General features: G+C 30.6%; 1 protein-coding gene across 1 annotated transcript; it reads right to left on the bottom strand.

Moving 5' to 3' along the window:
• Positions 1 to 1,374: 1,374 nt before the first annotated feature.
• On the bottom strand, positions 1,375 to 10,120 carry LOC114750890 (MADS-box protein JOINTLESS-like). The gene is made up of 6 exons (XM_028939529.1): positions 9,939 to 10,120; positions 7,900 to 7,981; positions 7,016 to 7,074; positions 6,814 to 6,913; positions 2,167 to 2,208; positions 1,375 to 1,446 (listed from the first exon to the last, which is right to left on the bottom strand). Exons 1-6 carry the CDS (start codon positions 10,118 to 10,120, stop codon positions 1,375 to 1,377), a joined length of 537 nt encoding a protein of 178 aa, XP_028795362.1.
• Positions 10,121 to 15,513: the final 5,393 nt, after the last annotated feature.

Here is a 15,513-nt window from a genome sequence, read left to right as displayed (position 1 = left end):
TTTTACTTTTCAAGTGGGATTGAACACTTATCTATTATATGGGGAGAATTACAATAAAGTCTTAAAAGAAAATTACTAGTAAATCCTTAAAACTTGTCTTTGCAGCCTGTTTTGTTATTACTGGGACTTTTTAATAATTATATTCCTTATTTAAAACTTCATAACAATTCCCCGTATTATATATTGCCAAGAGCAGTAAAATTATACAGTAATAATGAACATTAGTTCATTGGATGGATTACTACTATTTTTATTTTCTTCATGAATAATAATAAAAAACTTCACTGCAGCCCAGAAACAGCTAAGTTGAAACAGCTACACACAGCTATACACTTGCATTATTGTACAACCACTATTCATAAATTTAAAATCTAGCACTGTGCTTTTCAGTCAAGAACGGTTTTCACAAAACTTCCAAAAAAAAAGATCTACTGCGCTTCTTCCTTCAGAAGCTTTAATTTCATTCAGGGAAAGAGTAACCTGCGATTCAGTAAATAAAATAACGATTAATGAAACTTGATAACCTTAATTGCCTAGAGTTTTAGACTAATTAAACTCACCCACATGGATTGCAAATCATTCATGTAAGCCACAGGGACTTACCATTAAAAACTTCATCGTCATGGACAACTACATTAATGGGGTCAACAATATCATATCAAATGTACACAGACACGCAAGTGTAGGAAGTTGCAGTACTAACAAGTTGTAAAAATTGAAGCTTATTTAGAGCACTAGGCCCATTCAAAGCAAAATCTAATAAATCTCATCTTAAATATAAGTGCCAGATAATTAATTTACAGTTATTGAGAATGATTAATGGGGTTTGTTATCTGTGGTAGTTTAAAAACACCACATTCATTCATTTGAATTGAAAATTACCTTCATGGATTTTTTTTTTTTTAAAAGCCCTTTAGTATTGTAACCAACATGATTGTTTGAAAAAGAATTATAAATTTGTAAATAAAATGGATTTAGGACTTACAGTTGAAACCTAAACAATGCTCTTAACTAACTTCCATATTTAGGACCAAATACTTTTGAGGGAGCAAAATAACTAACCTACAGTAACCGGAGATAAAACACAGCTCTCTCATCAGTGGCGTTTATAACAACTTGCCTTGTTGCGGGAGACTGTGTCTGATGGCTGATATTGTTCATCCTCAAGCCATTGGGCCTATCAACACATTATTTCATTTCCCAGTTCGATAAAATTCCCAGATAAGTACTGACAAAAGCAAAGACCATGGGAATCTGAAACCTGTTAATTACCTGGTTTTCTTCCGTGGATTTGATTAACTGGATTGGCATTAAGTTTAAAAACATGGTAAATGGGACGTTGTATTATCACTACGAAGACACATCAATGAGAAATTAATTGAGAATTAGTGACAAGAATCTGACAACCTTCGTTAGCCTCTGGTTTTCTTCCTTGAGTTCGTCTTCCTTTATTGACATCAAAATTAAACGCATCATTAAAACAAACAAGAGACACGAATGAAGACTCACAACGTACTACAAATGTTAACAAATATTTTATTAATGTCACATGTTACTATAACTAAAATATGGGATGGAGGAAGTGCCTTAGACACTACTGCATAGCATATTATATTACCACAAGACATGAAATACTGGAATTATAAACTCAAGTTTATGGTTAAACTTAATCAGATGTGCTAAGTTCAGTTTTGTGTGCATTTAAGTTGTTGACATTGGTAAGTATAGACTTTTTGATAAAGTTATGTGTTTAAAATTTAATAAAAAACATGTGCTTTAGTTCTCTATGAGTTTATGTAAGTTGAATTTACGTGTCTTTAATTTGAGGCATGTCGTTTGTGGTTTTTTGTAATCTCTATTAAATATGGGCTTATTTGAAGGGTTATGGAAATTACTCTCTCCATTCCTTTTTAATGGTCACTTTTTAAGAAAATGCTTGTTTATATTTATCTGTCATTACAAAATTTGAAGATAAAAATAATTACCATTTTCTTCATTCTACCCTTGTCTTTACTAACTTCAGAATTCCAAAGGCAGCATTAATTACTAAAATAAAAGGTTAAGTTAGAAGGAATTAATTCTGATCAATACCTTCTCATTATAACAGAGAGGAAAAGACTGAATATAATGCATAGAATGCTTTTGATAAACAAATATAACGCTAACCTTTTTCTTTAGAATATTGATCTCCTGCTCAAATACTTTAACCTGAAACACATGGAATTAGTTTCTATCGGTTATAAATCTTGCAAGCTGCTTTTTACCCATGCCATGGAATCAAAAAACAGATAGAACTTACAAGCGCATCATAGCTGTTTACTATTGCTAAATAGTATAGAAACAAATGAAAAAAGAAGAGGCAACGTTATAGTGAACAGCAAACAGTATCAATAAATTCTAATTTATATAACAAGGTAAATAACATTGCATATTATCTCTCCAAAAAATGCTTTTTTGAATCAAACCCCATATGAAGCTCGGAAAAGCAAGAAGCCTCAGGTAAGCCACTTACAATTCTTAGTTGTCTAGCATATGTGTAGGTTAAATTTCATTCTTCAATTGATGAAAAATTGAAAAAAAGAACTAAAGTTTAAATTGGCTATAGTAGTCAGACCAAAGCATGTCATCTGTATAATCTTGTAAGTGTTAACGTAATAGTTGGCAGGAATATTCTATCCAATGAAGAGGCTAGTTGGGAATGGAATATTAACAAGGGAGGCATTCTTATTTGAATCCCTATAGACTAGAGTTTGACAATAGACAAGCAACACCACCCTGCATTGACAAGTCCATATTCTTTCTCATTCACCTCACCGAGTGAAAGAAGTACCAAAAGATCAACAAGTTCTTCAGCATCAAGATCGTCTAGTGAAATACCACCAAAAAATTCAAGCGCTTACTAAAAGTAAATTTATGCATTTTGTAGTTTTTCTGTGTATGTCTCGAACCCCCACACCCAACTTCTTTAGAAGCAATAGAAAAATTTGAGCGGCAAAGTGCTACGATAGAGGAGATTCAAGCCATTCCAAAAACTCGACATGCATGGGAGTTAGCTGTTCATGAAGGCAAAAAATGTCATAAGGTCCCCGGGGGTAGAGCTGTTAGAGCCCAACCCATTTAAACCCTTTTAGATTGAGGACCAGCAGGCTTAAAAATTAGGTCCCAAAATGAGTAAATGGGTTAGACGTTGGGCTCATTTGGGGCAAATAATTAAAAGGCCATCCCTTAAATATATGTTTTTTAATTTTTAAACTACTAGAGACCAAGAGAGCTTCAGTCCCTCCATCCTCACACCAACTGCCCCCAGATCTCATTCTCAAGCTTCAATTCTTCACTCTTCCTTCAACTCTCAAAGTCTCACTTAGCTTGGTTGTTCTCCATCTAGATTTGATGCGGTGTAAATTGTTTGTGATTTTATCTTTCCCCATTCCCCATTCCTCTGCTGACAACGCAGTGTCCTTGACTTCTTTCTCCTAAGCTCTCCTTCATTCCTCTTGTGCTCTACTCTATCATACTCCTCTTGTTCTTTCATTTAACATGGCTAATGTTCTATTAACATAGAGTAGTTATTATGAACTGGATCACAGCATGTTTGAATCAATTATTTGTGCTTAATGTTAATTTTGTTTGTTCAAACACGCATTTATTTGTTTAGTTGATGCTTGGCCAATATTAATTATGAATCAGGAGGATTAGGGTTTTCCTTGACAAAGGGAATCTTGATTATGGATATAGATTGGGAAAGTGGGATTAGATGTGTTCTAATTTGCCATTAGGATAAACATATACCTAACGGACCCTGTATAATCATTAAAGAGTAACTTTGGATTTTATTGCCTCTTGAGTAATTATGCTGGGAATGGCATGTTTAACACTTTACGAGAGGAGTATACCTGAATCAAGAGACGTTAATAGCCACTAAAAGGCATTACCAATATAGGGTATGTGGTTTTGGAACAAGAACATTACCATTATGGCTTATATATTTTTTATTTCAAAATGTTAAAAAAATAGCTTTTTTTGGCCCGGACCTTACTAATGGAAGCATTTAAGAGTATAAAGCTCGATTTGTTTTCAAGGGATACTAACAACAAGGTATGAATTTTGAGAAGACTTCTCCAACTCCTCAATCTGAAATTGTGAGAGTTGTTTCATTTTTGGTTTCTTAGTTGCAGTTACCTGTTATCAATTTAATTCAAATTCTGCTTTTCAAATGATGAGTTAGAAGAAATTGTGACATCCGATAATTTAACAGGGACATACATGAAAATTTGTAGGGACCAACTTGTAGAGAATTATATAGTTTTGAGGTTTTATCCTAATTATGTATAGTGAAGGAGAAGTCGTGGCAGAAATATATAACTTCACAATTATGGTACAAAACAGTCCCCTCAACATTAGAATGTACAACAAGGGAAAGTATGAGATTTACAAGAGATTAAACCATATCTTTCTATAAAAGATGTATTTTGATATATTTACCCCTTCATAAAAAACAATCTTTTAAAATATTAATCCTTTTATGGAGTAAATCCTACACATTATAAACCCCAATTTTCTTTTGCCGCTCGGCCAAAAAAAAGGCAACGATAGCTTTACTAAGAGGCAGGGAAGGAGAAAGCAAAATGAAAATTGAGAAAGTTATCTACATCACTAACCTAAACTTCCCTCCTCTAATTCTACAAGATCTAATCCCTCCATATATGGAAAATTCAAAATTTAAGGCAACTTGTTGAGATAGGGAGTTATGATTAGGATAAAAGATATCAAATAGACAAGAGGCGAGTCTCCCATCAATTTTAATGTAAGTTCCTTCTTCTAAAATTAAAGATTTCAAGACTTTGGATTTTGCATCAATAACTTCAAGAATTTCTTTCTTGAGAAGCCCTGGTGTACTAAGATGTTAGGCAGGACAAAAGACATGAAACTAGACAGGTTTTTGAGTAGGCTTGTGAGATTATTGATACAATCTTTATTTGGAGCGCTTGTTGTTGTAAAACAAATAGTACGGAAACCTCTTACGAGTAAAAGCCCAAAAGGAGAGCTAAATCTCATAAGACAGTATATTAGAAAAAAGAGCTCATTAAACTTGTAAATCACGCTACACTTGTGAGGCTTCCCAATACCCTTGATATTGTCAATTCTGCACAAGATAGCAATACTGCTCTTCTTATATGTCTGTCTTGCTTGAGGCCTAGTTTATTTTATGCAGTTTTATGTCATAAGTAGATCTGTACTCAAAGTTAGAGCCTTGAATAGTTAAATATTGCCTCTTTGGCAGAGAATTATACCCTTGTGGCAAAGAAACTCGAAGGCAGAGCCTGTATAGTAAGAAAGCCTTGTGGCTAAGAGATGTCTTTTTGGCATAATAAGCAGGCTAGGTAAGGGGGAGAGTGCAGTGGTTCTTTAATAATGAATTCTAGGTGTTTATGATATCATCTAATTAATATGTATGTCATCTTTTATATGGTGATTCATTTGATGTTATTATATATGTGTATTCCCTTCCTATTGGGATTTTCCCCAAAATATCGTCCCCTCTTGTCAACCCATGCTTGGTGAAGTTAGCGGAACATACAATGACAGGCAAGTTGTCAATGAGTTTTGAGAAGAATAATGAGGATCTAATTCAATTTAATTCAATTATGATTCAGTTACATTTGGAATAATTAAGGGATGAAAAGCATCCCATAATTGCGTCAGATTTATCAGGTTTCTCTTATTGGAGTTATAACGGTCAACCTAAGTTATATTTGGCATATTCGGTAACTTATAGTTATAAATATATAAAATGATTTATGAACAGAGATTTGACAGGACTATGAATGATTTTCCTATAGGATATGAGGATTACGAGACTGTTCATTATCAATTATAAAAGGAATGCAGATAAGGTTAGTTAGTGCCTTAAATCGGTCATTGTGAGCACTCGTTAATTTGCATCTTGCACAGTTGAAGGGTCAAATGAGCATCAAACAAGAAAAATCATTTCGTATAACTAAAGGGCATGTAGTGCATTAAAACTAGAATTTATTTAGGTTACTTCGATCCCTGTAGCATGAGGCAAAGTTGAAACACAATACAAGAGAAAATGTTTAAATATATGCATTTTATTATGAGGATATAGTTGATTTTTAATCTGTGATTTAAAATTATCTTCACTAAAGGGGAAAGAATTTTAGAACATTGCTAACATTCTTCGCTGGAACCATGGATTACGATAGCCTTATGGTAGCCCCCTTTAAAAAAAAAAAAAAAAGTAGCCTTATGGTAGCCAAAATACAAAGAACAAAAAGGTAGCTTTATAAAGAGACTTTAGTTGACCTTTCTAATGATAAAAGAATAGGGAGATCTTAACCTTATCTAATTTTTATGTCATTCACTTCCTACTTTTTATGCTGCAATGAATATTTGAAATATAATATATAGTTTTGTCATTATAAAAGGGATAAATCGAATATTATGAGCTAAACAAGATGAATAACAGTCAAATAGCCTCTGCATATTAGACAGTTATTTCAAAGGGAAAACGACCAAAAAAAAATACATGTTGAATTTCAAAAAGACAAATAAGCCATGGTGACTATTCTTGTAATGGTTTAGACTACTCTTGTAATGATTTTAATAAGCCAAAATCGGTCAAAATCACTTATCTATCATTTTGAAATTCAACAGATATTTTTTTTTGTTAATTTTTCCTTTTTCTCAAATAAGCCATTGTTTAATGGACAGTTGATAAATGTAATTTACGGGATAAAACAATCATAAAATATTTCAATTTTTGTAATACTGTCATGAAAGGAAAAGGCAAACCTTTGCTTTTGAAATGCGATGCAAGCTTGTGCTAAGTAAATCTTCTAGCTTCCTCAGATCTTTTACAGACAGCCCTTGCAGATCTTCTCCGTTGAGCTGTCTATTATTAGAGTAGAGCAACATATTTGAAGCTATAATAAACACATTGTAGATCCCCCATTATAAAATCTTTAGCACCATTTAATAATGGTAATAGTAATACCTTATTTCAAGAGTCTTCTCTTTTACTTCCTTGTTTAGCTTAAAATATTCACCTTCAACCTGTCCAATTGCCATATGCTTTCCACATTCAATAACAAAAATTTTAATATACTCCAAGCATTTTCATATTAGGTATGTATATAGTCCATCATATCCTTGAATTAAAAAAGAAGTTACTGTTGAATAATTATAGCAGTAATATAATATACTCCCTCCGCTTTTAAATATTAGTTAAGAGGTTTCTTTTGGTTCTAATTGAAGTAGACCTCAGTTCACTTTGTATTCCAAATTTAGAATTTTTCTTGAAATTATCTCTATTTTTTATAGGCATTAATATCCCCCTATTAGAGGCAGTCCTAATTGCACAAATAAAAGGAGTTTTCATCAATGAGTGTAGTTTCCAATGCCAGTGACTATAGGGGATATTTGAGGATGACCAACACACATTTTTTAACAAATAACTAATTTAATTTTCTTAATATATGTAAATTAGTTATTTAACTCATATATTTAGGGTGAGGGAAGTGTATTGTACTCCCTCATATTCATATTATAAGACGTTTCTAACTAATTTGCAAGTACTAATAAAAATAGTTAAAAGCATTAAATTTGTCATAAAATTTAAGTGATTTCTAATATTATCCTTATTAATCACACTAAATTTCAATATCATATTAATTTTTATTCTCTCTCACTATCCTTGTTAAATATGGGCATATATGAGAATAATATTTAATGCTCATTGAAACGATCAAAATGTCTTATAACCAAAAATATTTTTGTATGATTTTTTATATACAGACACACAGACAGAGAGATGGGAAAAAGAAAGATGAATCAAAACAGCAATAGATGAAGGGGTAGAGAGCAGAAGAAAAATTATACCTGTAGCTCTTGAGGTGGCTGGTATGACTTCACAGGGTTCACATCTGAGTATAGGTTTCTCCTTTCAATTACTTGCCTCATGCTTAAAACAACAAAATATTGCAAATTAAAATGGAAGTCAGACTTTAAAACTACTTCTAACTGAATTATATAGCATAAATTATCATTTGATGAATTAAAATTATTTATCGAATTTAAATTTTAATCGAAGTCATACTTTTGCTGGGGGGAGGGGCACAATGAAAGTCATAGTTAAAATAAGTGAATTTAAATACAGCATTAAATTTGTTTATATATTCAATCAGTCATGTATATATATACCAATGAATTTATTCTTAGTGGCTTCTATGGCCAAACATTACAGATGCGTGTTTTAGAGATATATATATGTGACAATAATGTGTAATATAATAGCATCTGTTTAATTAACCGAATCTTAACTTCAGATAGACTCATTGAAAATTATAACATTTAAATATTGCCATTAATGGATATCAAAACATGAAGACAACAAGGAAAACGTCAAGAGCAATCTGTTATAAGTTGATAGCCTTACAAAATTTTTAGTATCTTCAAAGCAAAAGTGACCTGACTGTTCCAGTAGCATGTTCTCATAATCCTCTTTAAACTGTTTTAATCCACCTAATTAATCAATAAAAAACACACAAAAAATTATGAACTAAAATTTAATTTGGGATGTTCTCTATTGACCTAAAAAAGAAAACATCCCTACCTCTTTAAAATATGCCGTATTTGTACTTCTCTAGACCATTTAAATTAAACTAGAAGATTTAAATCTTCTTTTGATATTTTTTATTTTGAAAGAAACATGGTAAAAATATATATACAATTTTCCAACACCATTGAAAGTGATTTTGAATAAAAATAGAATTAAAATGTTGAGATAAAAACTATCTCACGTACAGACTATATCTCCCTAGAGATGAAGAGAGGACATGCTGTACTGCTTGAACAGCGTATTGTGGGCCTTTTTTTTTTTTTTTTAAGAAATCAAAGACGAATACATTATTCTTGACTTGTGAATAGTGTAGTTTCTTGTAGATTTTATATAATTGATATAACTATATTGATTGTTATGGCAAGGATCATATTTTTTTTTACAGAAGGAAAATAGCATCTTGACATTAACAAAAGCCTCCGGAACCGAAGCAGCTTCATGAAATCTAATATTCCTCCATACATGTGTCGTTTTCGTTATTTTCAAACCACTATTTTGTACTATTTTAAGTTTTAAACGTTGATTATTGTACATATATTCACATGAACGTTGAACAAATTCCTTGGTCTCTCTTCCAAGACTATCAAGATTTCAGTGTTCAAACTATTTTAGCAGCAACCTCAAGACATTGTAGTAAAAAGTTAAAGGTATAAGCAAAACACAGTTATGATGAGATTACTCATTATTTCCAATTATACCCACATGATTAATTCTCAGATACACACATATATAAAAGCACACAAAAGGACTCTATCACAACTTTTTGGTCAGCACATCGTGTTCAAGCTTTCCTCTTACAGCAAGAGAAGTACTTTGTGGAAGCAACTTAAATCTAAATAATTTCAATTAGAGAGAGAGAGAGAGAGAGAGAGAGAGAAGGTACCTTGTACTGGCATAACAGAAGGTAATTTTCACCAAAACATGAACATGGTAAGTGATGATCAAACAGATGAGATACATAAATGCTGACACTTCAAAAAGAATAGACAAATGAATCATGGGTCAAACTTGGTATGCTAACAATCTGGATTCTAGGTTGAGTTATTGTGCTTTTTAGAGCCATTTCATGTGAAATCTCACTCTATCAAAACTGAAGGAGATTATATAGACAAATTTAGAAGAGAGCACAAATGGGACGAATAAAAGCATACGCTATCACAGCTTCTTTATCAGCAAATAAAGATCAGGATTCCTTTTCCTCTAAACAAAAACGAAAATCCCAGACGTGATTAAAATTCAGATTGTTCTGATTCCTAGTGATAGAACACACATATACATTATATAGAGAGAGAAAAGATACCTTGTACTAGCATAATCAAAGAGTTTGCCCGAAGCTGAAAATACTAAGAGAGCAATCTCAGCATCACAGAGAGTTGACAGCTCCATAGCCTTCTTGAATAGACCTTTCCTTCTCTTTGAGAAAGCCACCTGCCTCGCAGCTACGTTCTCGATCTTCTTTATTGCTATCTTCCTTCTCGTCATTTCAACCAATCTCTCCTTCAAACTAAAACCAAGTTAAATCAAAGAGAAGAATTAGGGAAATCTAAAGATTTAATCCAGTGTCAGACAAAAATTAATTACGCAGAAGAATATTATCTGTGTGTTAAACGAAAAAGACAAGCATAAAATGAAGAGAACTTGGATTGGGCGTAGGTGGAACAACAAGATAAAAAGAGTTTGAGGCTTGGATAGGATAGATTAGGAAGGATAAGTGCAGATCTAAGTAAGAAATACAGAGAGAAGGGGAGGTTTCTTCTTGAGAAGGAGAGCGAAGTGTTGTTACCTGCAAGAATATTCTGAAATGTGATGACTGAAGAAAGGATGAAAGATAGAGTCCTGGTGAGCAGGAAATTATTAAGGAGGAGACAGGCTTCCCTAAATTTTTTTTTTAAAAAAAAAAGGGAAAAAAAATGAAACTCTTGCGGTGGGTAAATTGACTGCATTGATTGCAGCTTTATACATGGGCACACGCATTCGCTATTTAGTGCCACCACTGAAAAAAAAAAAAAAAAAAGCTACCACTCTACTCCTCATGAAGAATTTTTTTGTCAAAAACATCGGTAATTTGTAGGGTATTTAACGATTATTTTCTAATTTTGTGAGCTCTTATTTAATTTTTATTGAAAAAAGAGAAAAAAAAGATAACAGGTAAGAATGATTTTTAGATAAAGAGAAATAGAAAATTTTAATGAGGGTGTGTTTGAAAAATTTTATCCATAAATGCAGTTTTTAGTATGTGAGAATAAGTTATAAGTAACTTATAATAAAAACTCGAGTAGTATTATATTTTGAGACAAAATTCTCTTTACATATTTATTTTATAAAATATAAAATTACTAAAAATAAATTGTGTTAAATTATATTTAGTATTCTAAAGTATTTTTTATGGTATTTAGTATCAAAAACTAATTTTTTTATATTCATTTAGCATTTTAAAGTATTTTTTTAGTAGCTCCTAATGTTCTAAAATAAATTTTAGTACAATTTTGTCCCTGAAGCATTTTTCTAATAGCAAGTAGTACTCTCTGCACTTATGATACTGAATATTACTAAAAATATATATGAATTATGGTGATAGCTACACCAAAAATTATTTTAAGATACTATATGTTATTGAAAAATTGTTTTAGAGTGTTGGAGGAGGGAGTGAGGGAGGAGGTATTTGGTTATTCTTTGAGCACATTGTTCATCCCTCCTGTGCTATAGGATGCATTTTGAAAACTAAAAGTTTAAATTATAAGCTGCCTAGTAAGTGCAACGGCTTATTGGGACAGATAAACAATACACCCCCTTAGAAACATATAAGAAGTTTTCTCCTTGTACGGCTGAAAAAATTCATAATTCTGTCTATGTATAGAATTATGATGTCAAATAGATTCATAAAATCATCAAATCCATTAGACTATGATTTAAATTAAATACTTTTTTCTTATTCTTTCCCGAAAAAAGAAAATCACTCGTATTCACAACCTCACGACTCAAGCTAGATAACTCTCAAATAACTCAAAGGAAAACAAAACCTTTAATTAGGCATTTTATTTCATTTATTGAGGGGTCTCTTCCCCTTTTCTTGTCTATCTATTAAATTATAAGCTTCCTGGTAATTGTTGGAATATTTTTAAAATGAAGAGATGTGTTTTTGAAAAGTCATGTTCTTATATAAATTTATATGAGGGGTTCTGTCTTCATATAAATTAATAAATTTATTTGACGATTTGTATTCTCACATAAATTAATATATTTATATGAAAAATTGTGTCTTCATATAAATTAATATATTTATATGAAAGGCTATGTAGGTAGTTACAATAATAAAAGACCCTACATATTAAATACATTTTATTTATTTAAATTATGTTAGTTCATGAACCAACATATGGGACTTGTATTTAATAAAGTATTATTTCAAAATGCATCTCTTCAAGACATCATTCCATAGTCTGTATAAACCTGTCACCATCACTTCATTTGGATACAACACAATTCAAACACAAAGATCAAACTCACTGCCTTTGTCTTTGAGTGAACATAGAAATAGAGTCAAATTATCACCTTGTAAAGGCCATTGTTTTATTCGCTTGAATCTTGGAAGTGCAATCCATATTCAAGAGTCTTCATTGTATCCTAAAGAAATTTGCCAATCAACCCGACTTGCATCCTATAAGATAAGAATATGTAGAGACACATTAAGTCTGAAGGAAAGTGCTGCCCATACCTTGAAGACATCGTACACCACTTTCTTTTTCCTCTCTTCTTCTTGTACTCTTCACAAAACCATCCCTACCAGCAGTAATAATATTAGATATATTTTATTTTATTTTTATAATTTTAATAGCGACTTCATTTCTCTTTAATTTAATTGAAATGTTACAATATTTTCAAATCAATTAAAAATTTAACAACTTTTTTAATTTTTGATAAGAAAGTGGATAAATGACGAGATGGGAACACTTCGTCATTTGAGGGGGAAAAACTAATTATAATTCTTTCTAATTGATAATTATGTCAGATCATATTAACAATTAATATTAAATAAAGTGAGTGTTAAAGTATGTATAAAACTATTAAAGTTATTAACAATTTTTAGATAAGATATCGAAATATTATTTTCTAAAAATTCCTCTGACAATGCATATATTTTTGTCCAATGTTGATGACTGAATATATTAAATTTTATTATGTTTGATGTACCGATATTTTCTAATTGGAAGCAATTCTACTTGAGGTATTGGCAGACACTAAACGTTAGAAGACAGTGCTTTGAATATGATTATTTTTAATAAGAGAATACTGATGCCTAGAAGAAAAAAATACCTTGATTCAAAAAGAAAATAACTTTAAAAAAATATCTAATATCTAGTTTTGAATGAATTCAATAATGTGTGTTAGTTTTAAGAGATAGGATGAACGAAAAAATTTACCTATTATACTATCAAAAAGAAACACCAGGCATCGTAATAAAATGTTAGGGGTAAAAATACTCATTAATTTTTCAAAACGGGGCAAAAATGCTATTTTTGTTGACTACCCTTAACATCCATCACTTTTTCTTTTGTGAATCCCACTAAGCATACACGTGTTTCTTTCTCACTACTCACTTTGTCGTCTACTCACACATTATCACACACCCTCACTTTTTCTTTTCATTTCTCTATCTCTCTACTCCCCTCTCTTCTTCACCTTTTATTTTCTCGAAAATTGGACACACACAGTCATCAGAATCTAGAAGCCATGAACACTGGCATTGCTAACTTCCAATCCATTCTCGACAAACCCCTTAGTTAGCTCACCAGTGAAGATTGTCAAAAGTTCCGTCTTTCTTTCTCTCTCGTACATTTTTTATTTCACTACAAAAAAACAGCACATTACTGACAAAAAATTATTCCGTTGCTAATTTCTAATAGATTACCAATAAAAATTTCGTCACTAAATTTAGCAATGGATTAGTGACAAAATTTATGTCTGTCGCTAATCCGTCAGTAAATATTTAACGACAGAATTTTTTTCATCAAAAATTTTCATTGCTAATTCTATCACTAAATTGTTTATCACAGAAGTTTTCATCACTAATTCCGTCACAATTCCGTCGCTAATTTTAAATTTCATTATTTTAGATTATAACCTTACAACAATTTATATAATAACATGATTAAGAATATAATGATTTAAATATATTTTTAATTGTAAAATAAATTGATATATTTGTAGAGTTAGTGTTAATGAAGGTATCATCATCATTCATGTCATCATTAAGTACATATTGAGAATAGGAAGACAATTTCTTAGAAAACTTGTTTATATTTCATTAAAATCAATTCCTCTTGATTATTAATAATAATTAAAAATAATAAGAATATTAATAATTTTCTTATACAAACTAATACAAGAAAGAAATAATTTTGTCATATGTATAATATATTGAAAGATATAATATATAATAGAAATTCAAAACCAAAAAATGAGTTTATATGAACACAAACTAATATTGAAGTGAATTTTGAATTTCAATCATTAAACAATAAAATTTAATTGTGATATAATTAATACGGATAATATAGATTGGTTTTGGTCTTCTATGCAAAAACAAATGATATAAATAAAGAATTTTAAGAAAATAAATTACATAGGATATATACATATACAAGGAGGAGAATATTGTTTCTTATCATCTATTCAAATCATTTAATTTTTTAATAGAATAATTGATTAGATTTTATTATAGTAGTTATTTTTTGAATAACTAGATTTTTTTCCTAACTATAAATGGTTTTCATCAAATATATAAAACATATATAGATAATATAATATAAAGCTTAGGAGCTTTGAGCTTGAAGTTTAAAGGAGATTTGGAGCTTCATTTCTCATTTTCCTAGTCATTCTAAGATTATTTTGATCTATTGTATGGATTAAAACTTATTTTAACTCTTTCTTTAATATTAATGATAATGTTATTTTGTTTTTACCTTGAGTTTAGTGCTTTCTTGTAATTGGCCACCACTTGAAGTGATTTGTTTAATTGGTTGAAACTTGAAAAAGTCAAATTGATCTTTGATCTTGGGTAAAAACCTGCTACATTGAAAGTTTATTCTATTAAATGGATGGTTTGTTGATAGAATAGAAATATATCTATTAATCTAGCATTGGTCAAAAAAAGATTTTGATTTTCAAAGTGTAATGTTGTCAACAAAAGCAAGAGATTGTGAAGGTTTATTAAGATTACAAAATTTGGTTTTGACTTGACAAAGCTTAATTAACATTTGTGAACCTTAGACTGACTTAACTTATCATTAAAACACTAAATGAGAAGTTTTTAATCAAGTTTTATGAAATACAATAGTGAGAAATAATCCTAGATTCTTATTTGTCTCAATGTTAAGTTTTTAGCTTCGATTTTAAGCTTTATTTTCAAAGTACCTTTCTAAGACAACTTCATTTACACATTAATTTCACTTAACCTAATCATAAACACAATTGTGATTTTTAACTTGTCTGGCCTTAACCTCTAAGGGAACGATATTTTTTATACTACTAGCGACTCATGCACTTGGAGTTAAACTAAATGGCGAACAGCAGTGATGATGACATACTCTTGCTTTGATGGTGGGGAGACAACAATCATGGAGATACTTGTTATTTTTTTGTCTAACTTAAATATTATTTTGCCACATCTACCTCCACGTCACTATTTTAACTACACAAAATCACAACTCATATAGCTATCGGACAAGGAAGAAAACAAGCCAATTTGTTGTCAGGATGAAAATTAACTAACAGTTTTAATCACTAATTAAATTAGATTTTTTCTATGCACGGTAAAGGCATATCACTTTAAAAATGTAAAAATAAAGAAGTTTGATAAGTACCAAAACAGTGTC

The sequence above is a fragment of the Neltuma alba genome, unplaced genomic scaffold (assembly GCF_004799145.2).
Source record: "Neltuma alba isolate B1F8T4 unplaced genomic scaffold, ASM479914v2 tig00006674_pilon, whole genome shotgun sequence".
Taxonomy (NCBI): Eukaryota; Viridiplantae; Streptophyta; class Magnoliopsida; order Fabales; family Fabaceae; genus Neltuma; species Neltuma alba.
The sequence above is the reverse complement of the archived record's forward strand: the minus strand, read 5'-3'. Positions and strand labels throughout refer to the sequence as shown.